Below are 9,080 nucleotides of genomic sequence, written 5' to 3' on the forward strand. Positions count from 1 at the left end.
TTGTTTCCCCGATGTATAACTGGCCGCAGTCCTCCTGGCACTTAACAGCATATACAACATTGCTCTGTTTGTGCCAGACACTGTGTGGTTTGAGAGAGGAGTAAAAGAAGCCATTTTTGTGAAGAAAGACCGTCCATCATTAAACAGAGGTGGAGGTCTCCGTTTTCAATTGTCCCCCTCCTACAGCACAGCCATTGCCAGTATCATTCCACCCCCTGTTAACAATAAGTGTCAATTAGGTGTCAACGATAGCCATGTGATGTGAGTATCAGTCACACGGAGGCTGGGCTTAAAAGCCTAAATTTTGCCTGAAACTCTCAGACTGAAGAAGTCTCTTGGAGAAGAGATGAAACGTTTCATTAGAGAAGAACCCGTCCAAAAAACTATAAAATAAGACTTTTTGGCGGGGCCCAACGGAAGTCACCTTTTGGCCAGATGTGGCTCGCGGGCCACCAGTTGATTAGCCCTGCCCAGCAGTGTCATGTGGATTGAATTTTTCCTACAATCAATATGCTTTAGTTACAAATTAATAAACCGATTCCACTTTTAGTACTGCAGCATGTAAAATCTAAAGTAGTATTTTAAAAAAACATGTCATACTTCTAAATAACAGAGACAGGCAAAACATCATGGCCTGCCTTTTACCTTTCAGCTGCGGGCAATAATTAAAACCATAAACCAAGATTATTCTACCAGTTCTAAAGGAGAGCAGAAACCTAACAGCTGTATACCCTAAGCAGAATAATTTATAACACGCCATGGGCAAGTGTAATGAAATTAATTTGGTCTCACTGAAGCTAAACCTCATTAAAGGTTGATGTTTAGAACATGTGCTGCCTTCTCCTCCCCTGAGAAAAACACAGCTGCCGTATTATTTGTCCAAAAGTAGAGTCAGACAGGAGAAACAAAAAAYCCACTGTTTGCACTTTCTGAATGACTTTCCATCAAATGTCAGCGCCGCATCCAAACAAATTAAAGCTCACTGTGTCATATTTAAATGATGTTTAATGGAGCTRAAACAAGTGAGGAAAGCTGGACTCCAGTACCAACAGTGGGAATAGTTCTGGTGGATGGACATCTGCTGCCATACATGTTTCAAATGATTGATAGGAACTTTCTCCCTCTAATGCCTTGTTTTTTTTTTTCCAATAAAAAAAGAGAAATGAACTTATTTCTYAAGGTTATTTAAAAGTGGATTGAAGTTGCATTAGTGCAACATAACGGAACATTTTTTCTGCAGTATTTTTCTAATAAACCTAAACCTATAGTCTTTATAATGAAAGCATGCCTCTTATGTTACTCCCAGTCTAGCTCTCAGCAGCAGTCAATAAAGCTAATCACGTTTCAGCACTTAGCTGAGTGCCTCCGTGTCTCTTTGAGGTGCCCACATCCAAACCCAGAGCCTGGGCTCCATGCCCAAACCAGACTGACCTGCAGTGACTGCTGCAGAGGTGCCAGTGTAAACACCGACCCAGCCCAGGTCCACTTGAGAAGCCTTCACTTAAACATTTTAATGAAGTGACATCGTTTCCCCCCAAAAGGCCCATCCAAGTGTGTGCTGTAGCCTATGTGCTCCCAGCACTTAGGCAGACTTTTAAAAGAACGGGGTGTGCTCTTCTATGCCTGAAAATCTTTCTTTTTTTTTTTCAAAAGCTTTAAGAGTCCGGGAAATGATTTGTGTTGACATTCATTTTTGTTTATTTGTCAAGGGCAAAGTTTCCAGTGATGCGAGGGAAAAACTCAAAAGATGTTTCTTTTATTGATTTAAAAGTCTGATTCATGATTTGATTTTTGTCTCTCTTAATTTTCCTGCCCATCATACCAGAAAGTGAGATGTGTGATGAATATTTTCAGCAACTGATGAAGAAATGTTCTCTCTCGAACATCGCGTCAATGTCTCTCCCACACTGCTCCAATGTTTATCTTTCTAATCTACCCCTAATTCCCGTTTTTCCTCCCGTTTCTTCTCGTCTCCCCTTCAGTTTCACTCCCTGTCTCCGGTGCCAACATTCCCTCTGCTTGCTATCCCTCACTCCTCCTCGTGTCTTCCTCTTTTCCCTTTTTCTCATGCCACCACTTACCCCTCATTCTTTGCTCTTTGAAATCCCATGTTCCTGTTATATAATTGTCTAATCTACTTATTTGTGTTAATCTTGGTTTCTGATTCATTGTCTCTTCTCTCCCAGTCGGTGATCGTGAAGAGCGTGGAGAGGAATGCGGTCAACATGTACGAAGCTCGAAAATTCCTCCTGGGTCTCGAGAGCAACGGCGTGTCATCTTCCTCGCCCTCCATGGTCCTCAATCCCCCCACTAATGGCCTATCCCCTTCCCTTATTTGCCCTGTTGGCCTGGACATCCTGGCCTCAGCTGGCCTGGGGCTGAGTAATCTGGGTAATCATGCCGTCTTAAATCTTGCTTTTTGCTTTATGAAAAGCTCCTTTATTTATTTATTTATTTCTGCTCCAGATGTTTTTCCATGATAAGGCAAAATGATAAATTAGTGCAAAAAGATAAGATGCTGTTCTTTTACTTGTACAATGTGCACAAGAGTTACTTTTTTTTTTTGCAGTAGAACACACATCCGTTCACCTCATTTTTACACAGTATACTCTTACAATATCCCAAAAATCCCCAAAAGCACAATAATGCCCATTCAGTGCTTCTCTTTTGGTGAATTTTACTTATCCAGTTCAGCCTAAGTCACTCCCACTGAGCCATATGTTTTATGGGTAGAGTTTACTGTAAAAAAAAATGTTTACAGATCTGATCTCATCATGACAAAACCTCTCGGGCATCTTTGATCAGCCAACCATCAGAGAAGAACCTCGACACAGATGTGGTCGCGCCACTTCAAACGAATCTTGAAATTACGAGCGGCTCTGATTGTGCAGAAACCTTTCGGCAACGCTGCCCTCACAAAGTTGATCTCAGGTCACCGAGTTCTGGTCTGAAAGAGCTGAAATTGCTACAACCTAAAGTATAAGATAATAATAAATGTTTTAGAGATTCAGGCAAGAAAAAAAAACAGAAAATTGTCACTTTTTTAAGACAAACTTTGCATCTTGGCTGACAGGGAGTTGATCATGGCTATAAACACGCTGCGAGATATTCATCTTTTAGAAATGTAATTATGTCACCAAAAACTAGTGATCTAAATTGAGTTGGACGTATTGCTTAGAAATTACTGATTGTGTTTAAAAAAGAAAGAGTTATTTTTTTAATAGTTAAAAGGGGTTTAAAGGGGAAGTAGGGCGTTTGAGCAATGGTAAAGTTGTAATGTTCATTTATTTAATGMAAAACAAATTCTCTGATGTTCCTGAATGTCTTTTTTTAAATAGTCTATATTTCCCTACTCATTTCATCTTCAATGTGTAAATTGATTGCAAACCATCYCAGTACAGTAGATTCATTTATTTCTGTCTGATTTAAACCCTGGGGCCCAGGGGTRAAGCTGTGGATGGCCACATCCTGGCCTTTAGTAATTGCTACATGCCTCTTTTCCTCAGATTGCAGAGCAGTTTGCCAGAAGAATCCCGGGCTTTATTCCTGGAGCCAAACTAGCCCCTTGTAAAAGCCACAGACCTGTTTCTTTCTGTTTTCATACACAGTGTTTGGGTTAAAACCCCGAGCACCATATTGTTGGCGCTTTCAGCAGCACAGTTTTATTGGGTACAAGGATACACGAGACGTATACTTTCGTATCCGCGACCTTGTCGAAATATATGAAATTCTTCCCCTCGTTTGCCATCCGGTTGATCGCAGTTTGAAGGAATTCCAGTAAAATAGTTGGACGACCGAGATTGTTTTCTGAGGGTCTCGTAACGTGTGATTAGCTTGAAAAATGGCTTTGTGCTTTGACGGGACCACCGCTGATCTCCCCCCCTTCCCCCATTTTCTTTCCCCCRCAGGTTTCCTGGGTGCAACGGCACCCCACTCCCTCCCAAATTCGGCTGGCCCAAATGCTCTCCTGAACAACTTAAACTCGACTCTGAGCCCTCTGCCAACACCGAGTCCCAGCACCCCAGCGCCACCCCCCTCCCTCTGGCCCAGCTCGCTCACCACCACCCAAAGTTTGTAGAATACGTTTAATCCCAGAACATCACTTTGATTTAAACAAAGTGTGTTTTGGTTCATCTGAGCTTCAAGTAGTTCAAATATAAATCAGTSGAGTTTTGATTTTTCTTGCAGGCTTCTCCTCTCAGCTGATGCTGCATCCTGCCGCTCAGGCCACTCTGAGCARCCTCCTGCGATCAGGCGTGCAGGGTTACACACACAGCACGCCGTCCCCTCCACCCGGCCTTGCCCCCATCGACAAGCAGCCAAACGGCGTCCCTGACTGCACTCTGAACGGACACGTCAAGGTCTTTTTTTATTTTTATTTCTATTTTTTTTGTGTGTGCGTACCATTACTAAGAGTTCAGCTGGAACCTTTGTTTAGTGAATAACGTGTTATTTGTTTTTGCTTCCTTGACATCCAGCATCCCGGCTACGCGAGGTTAGCAACAACGGCGCTCGCAGAAACTGTTCTGAGTCCAGCTCCGTGTGACTCRGCCCAAGAGGCGAGCGGACGCAATCCATCAGAACCGCTGTCGAGCAAATCTAACCCAGACGAAGGTACGTCTCATTTACTGAATGTTTGATTTTTTTATGCTTTTTAAGCTAAAAAAAATGAGGGCTAAACTACGGTAAAATACGATAATACCTTTCTGAACAAGATTCTTGTCAGGATGTACGATAAAAATATTATATCAGCAGTTTTATCTGCATGCTGCCAAACACAAAGGGGTAATAATATTTTTGCACATGTGTGTGTGTTTGTATGCACTGACAGCTCTTGCAAGATTTTAAAAAATGGGAAGAGATTGTCACCAAAATGACTTCTCAGGATAAGATGATTTTAGTTTAAAATTCTAGCATGAAAGCAGGTGCATTGCTAGACCTTTAATATTGTTTGTCCCCCATTACATAAATGTTATAGATTGACCCCCTTTTATCTTTAAATTGATCTAAATCTGAATAATTTTCCAACTTTACGGAAAAAAAAAACAAAAAAAAAAAAAACAAGCAGCGACCTTGTAGATCTCAATGTTCAAGTATTTGCCTTTCATTCATATAAACTTTGTCCACTTCCTCTTCTTGCCCTCATTTATGCTAAACTCAGTCTTGTGATTTATGTGTTATTCTAATCTTGGATGGACTCAAATTTTAAGCAGTTAATGTTTTTAACTCCGACTTGAACATAAATGTCCAAATCAGGATTTTCTGCTTGAGATTTATGTCGCTCTGAAAGCCACACTGAGGCAAGTGGTGTAGAGTTGACCTCTCTCAGTTTCTCTATACTGTCCGCCGAACCTCACAGACCCTCTGATTGCGTTTATTGGAACGGAGACAGATTAACTGCTGGTCTCCTAGCGGTTCAGCAAGGCCTTCATTTCCTCTGTCATACATATGCGTTTTTCTTTTTTCTTTTTTTTTTTTTTTTTTTTTTTTTTTTTTGTTTCCCCTACTAAAACCTTCACTCTCACGCGTCTCGGTTTCCTTCGCTGTTTTCTAAGCTGTTTCTACCCCAGTTCAGTTTGTCCTGGTAAGTTTCCCCCCACCTCTTCCTCACTTCCCCCTGTGTCCCAGAATGTGTTTGGGCTGGGCTGCTCCGTCCGGCTCTCACCTCTGAGCTCTGGGTGGTGTGACCTTAGGGGAATGGTTCAAACTCAAAGAACCCCCCAGGGAGCCCCAGCAGAGGGACTGACATCATATTATTTTAGATTTTACAGCTCATATGTACTCACGGATTCTTGATTATATGCATGCATTCCCTCACAGACGCGCACATCCTGTTAAATGGAGCAGGTTCTCGTGGGTCTGCAGGTTGAAAAGCAAATGAAAACTATTTTAATCACAGGTGCTTTTTTTAATTAAACCAAGATCCTACTGAGAATTGTCTGACTGGGTGGCTTAAATAAGACAGAGCCAAGGAGGTTCTATAGAACAGCTGGAGTGCGCAGAAACCACGTGACCRYGTGATCGGCTGTAGAAGCTAACGGCTAATGCAAAACGGTCAAAAGTCTGGATTTACCACTACTGTACCTGTTGACAACAGAGCAGAAAAAAAGGACTGACAATTTAGAAATCATAAAAAAACTATTAATAATAATATTAACCCAATTCTTATTAATATTTTACAGTTTATATAATCCATTTAATGTTTTAAATAATGCCCGAAAAGCTGTGTGTGTTATGGATTTATTAACAGAAGATGAACAGGAAAACGTCTCATTTCACAACACAAGTCAGCAGATTTGATCTTATTTAGCTCAATATGATCTGAGCAGAACATAATGTAACAGTTTAAAATTAAAATAATCTTATAAAGTCAATGTAATCTCTGTTATTGAACTGGTTAACAGATATTATTTGTGGAGCATATATACAGAGCGTAGCACTGTTGAATCATGCTACAATTTAACACAAACTATTAAATATTACTTTGTCCTCTGATTAATATTTAGACCTACAGAGTGTAAAATACTATTATAAACATAAGTATTTTTAGGTTTCTGTTAGAGGAACCTGACTTGTTGAGAAGATGGTTAGCTAATAGAGACAAGTTTCATCCTATAACCAGAGTACATTTTCTAACTGTTGACTGGTAAATATAAATATTCTTATTTTTTATGACAGTAAGAAGAAATAATAAATATACTTTATTACTAGCTGAAGTCATCATTTTTTAACTAGCTAAAGTCTGAGTTACAGGCTGACTTCAGGTCTGGTTTAGATCATTGTTACTTATAAATTATATATTTTTCTGGTATAAATCTGCTGTTTTACATGATTGTTGAATGAAATTAACATCATTATTAATTTGTTGCAAAAACATGACCGATAATCTGTGAAACAGATCCGGTTCAGCTTGCTGTTTATCTATTAGTTTCTATGGAGGCTGTGAGCTGTTGCCCTGTTAGGTCTCCGTTTCTGCTCCTCCATGCTGTCACAGATGCTACAGTGGACGGTATGGGCGGGGCTCAGTCTAGTGATCTTTATATTTAAGTCTATGGACGGAGCTTGATTTATTCCAGCTATTGTTGTCCTATYACATTTCCTCTGTTCATAAAACGGAGCATAATTTGGACGTTTCTTTGCTTTAGGTTCCGATACATTTGTCGAAGTGGGCATGCCAAGAAGCCCCTCTCACTCAGCGAACGGCAATGAGCTGAAACAGATGCTGGCTTCCTGTAAGACGTCATCGGGCAAACGGCAGGCCGTGGAGCTCCTGCAGGGCACCAAGAACTCCCATCTACAGTATGTTTCAATGTAAAGCAAATTATTCACACCTTCCTGAAGCATGGCTTACATTTCCCTAGAGTCGTCGGCTGCATTGCTCAGATTATCCTTCCTTTTTGTTGTTCCGACAGCTCCGACTGCCTCCTGTCGGATGCTGAGTCCAGCTCCTCGGACAGTCCTGTGGCGGATAAGAGGGCACCGGGGAGCGAGCGGGCCGCCGAACGGGCAGCTCAGCAAAACGAGAGGGAGAGAATCAGACTGGCACCGCAGACTTCCTTTGCTAGCATGCAGGTAAACACTCAACAACAAAAAAAACCCACACTCTGTAAACATTTTGGCAAAACGGGAAGAATTACGGGAATTAAAGTGTCTGCTGCATTTTTTAGGCATTTGACTACGAACACAAAAAGCTGTTGGCAACCAAAGGTGAGTCCACATTTGTTTCAAACTCGTAAGTAGTGTTTAAGAAAAGGAACTGAATTATTGTTTTTGCTAAACTTTAAAAAAAAGTTTAGCTGTTTAGAGCACTATTGAGTCTTCTTTCTGTGCACGTTGTTCCACAGCGATGTTAAAGAAGCCCGTGGTGACGGAGGTAAGGACCCCCACCAATACGTGGAGTGGTCTAGGCTTTTCGAAGTCCATGCCAGCCGAGACGATCAAGGAACTCCGGAGAGCCAATCACGTCCCGTATAAACCCAGCATGACCACCACGTATGAGGTCAGACGATCCGAAATGACCTTTTTCATAGTCTCTGATAAATTAGTTTAACTTTTTGTTTCCATTATGTCTAATTGTACAATGTAAGTTTCAGATATTGTAAATTCAGTTAAATTTTTTTTAAATTCAGAATGACACGTTAAATGTTTTTTTCTCTGTCTGTCTTTATGATGGACACAGGACTCCCCGCTGTCCCTGTCTCGATCTGGCAGCCGGGAAGGTGTTGGGAATGGCAGCGACTCTGATAACTGGAGGGACAGGAACGGCACTGGAAACGGCCTGCCGAACCACGCCGAGTTCACCTCAGCTGTYAGCAGTCCGAAAAGGAAACAGAACAAGTCTGGTCAGTAATATCGGAGCATCCTTACAACAAACACGCTAAACTGTTGATATGATAATGAAACAAACAAAAACTTATGTATTAACTCTGGGTTTCAGAACAAGTGAATTTGTTTGTTATTTAGTTTAAAAAAGGTCTTTCCTCAGTTTTAGCTGAGTTTCTTTTTTTGTTTTTGTTGTTTTCTTTGACTTGATATCTGTAATATCTTACATGTGCAAAATGTCCTAACTTTTTACGTAACGTYATTTTTGTATATATTTTTTTATTTGCTCTGTAGCTGCAGAGCATTACCTCAGCAGCAGTAATTACATGGACTCGATTTCTTCAGCGACGGGCAGCAATGGCTGCAACCTGAATTCATCCCTGAAAGGATCCGATCTGCCTGAGCTCTTCAGCAAGCTCGGTTTGGGGAAGTACACAGATGTCTTCCAGCAACAAGAGGTATTACAGCCCACTACTTCTAGTTGCATAATTTTTTCTTCTTTGCATCAACTTGTGGAACTGTCGCATAAAAAAAGGTACAACCTTTATTCCTAAATGGTTAAAAGCTTCAAAGACAAAAAAAGCTTTAAAGTGTATCTTACCCCCCTGTGAAAAGACAACTCCGCCCCAAGGCGAAATTTGAAAAATGCATCAAAGTGGGTAGGGGAGGGGGGGTTTAGAGAGCGGAGGTGTGGCCAGGACGAGAGAACGCGACAGCTAGCATTAGCATAATTGATGCTACATGGAGAGTGACCACAG

At 41.2% G+C, this 9,080-nt stretch overlaps 1 protein-coding gene and 1 long non-coding RNA gene across 3 annotated transcripts in view; one reads left to right on the forward strand and one right to left on the reverse strand.

Moving 5' to 3' along the window:
* Nucleotides 1-9,080, forward strand: part of bicc1a (BicC family RNA binding protein 1a) — a 65,473-nt gene that overhangs the window by 49,761 nt on the left and 6,632 nt on the right. Inside the window, exons 10-19 of one of the 2 annotated variants that reach the window (XM_014001434.1) lie at nucleotides 2,187-2,391; nucleotides 3,909-4,070; nucleotides 4,189-4,361; nucleotides 4,479-4,614; nucleotides 7,146-7,311; nucleotides 7,413-7,572; nucleotides 7,668-7,707; nucleotides 7,845-7,999; nucleotides 8,180-8,342; nucleotides 8,617-8,780. In XM_014001434.1, coding sequence (XP_013856888.1) covers nucleotides 2,187-2,391; nucleotides 3,909-4,070; nucleotides 4,189-4,361; nucleotides 4,479-4,614; nucleotides 7,146-7,311; nucleotides 7,413-7,572; nucleotides 7,668-7,707; nucleotides 7,845-7,999; nucleotides 8,180-8,342; nucleotides 8,617-8,780 — 1,524 coding nt within the window. The remainder of the gene's footprint in view (nucleotides 1-2,186; nucleotides 2,392-3,908; nucleotides 4,071-4,188; nucleotides 4,362-4,478; nucleotides 4,615-7,145; nucleotides 7,312-7,412; nucleotides 7,573-7,667; nucleotides 7,708-7,844; nucleotides 8,000-8,179; nucleotides 8,343-8,616; nucleotides 8,781-9,080) is intronic. The other variant, XM_014001443.1, reaches the window with a different exon arrangement.
* The window catches only part of LOC106512925 (uncharacterized), an 11,931-nt gene continuing 8,310 nt past the window's right edge, over nucleotides 5,460-9,080 (reverse strand). Inside the window, exon 2 of the long non-coding RNA XR_001309739.1 lies at nucleotides 5,460-5,859. This is a non-coding gene — a long non-coding RNA (uncharacterized LOC106512925). The remainder of the gene's footprint in view (nucleotides 5,860-9,080) is intronic.

This window comes from Austrofundulus limnaeus, unplaced genomic scaffold (genome assembly GCF_001266775.1).
Source record: "Austrofundulus limnaeus strain Quisiro unplaced genomic scaffold, Austrofundulus_limnaeus-1.0 Scaffold0, whole genome shotgun sequence".
Taxonomy (NCBI): domain Eukaryota; kingdom Metazoa; phylum Chordata; class Actinopteri; order Cyprinodontiformes; family Rivulidae; genus Austrofundulus; species Austrofundulus limnaeus.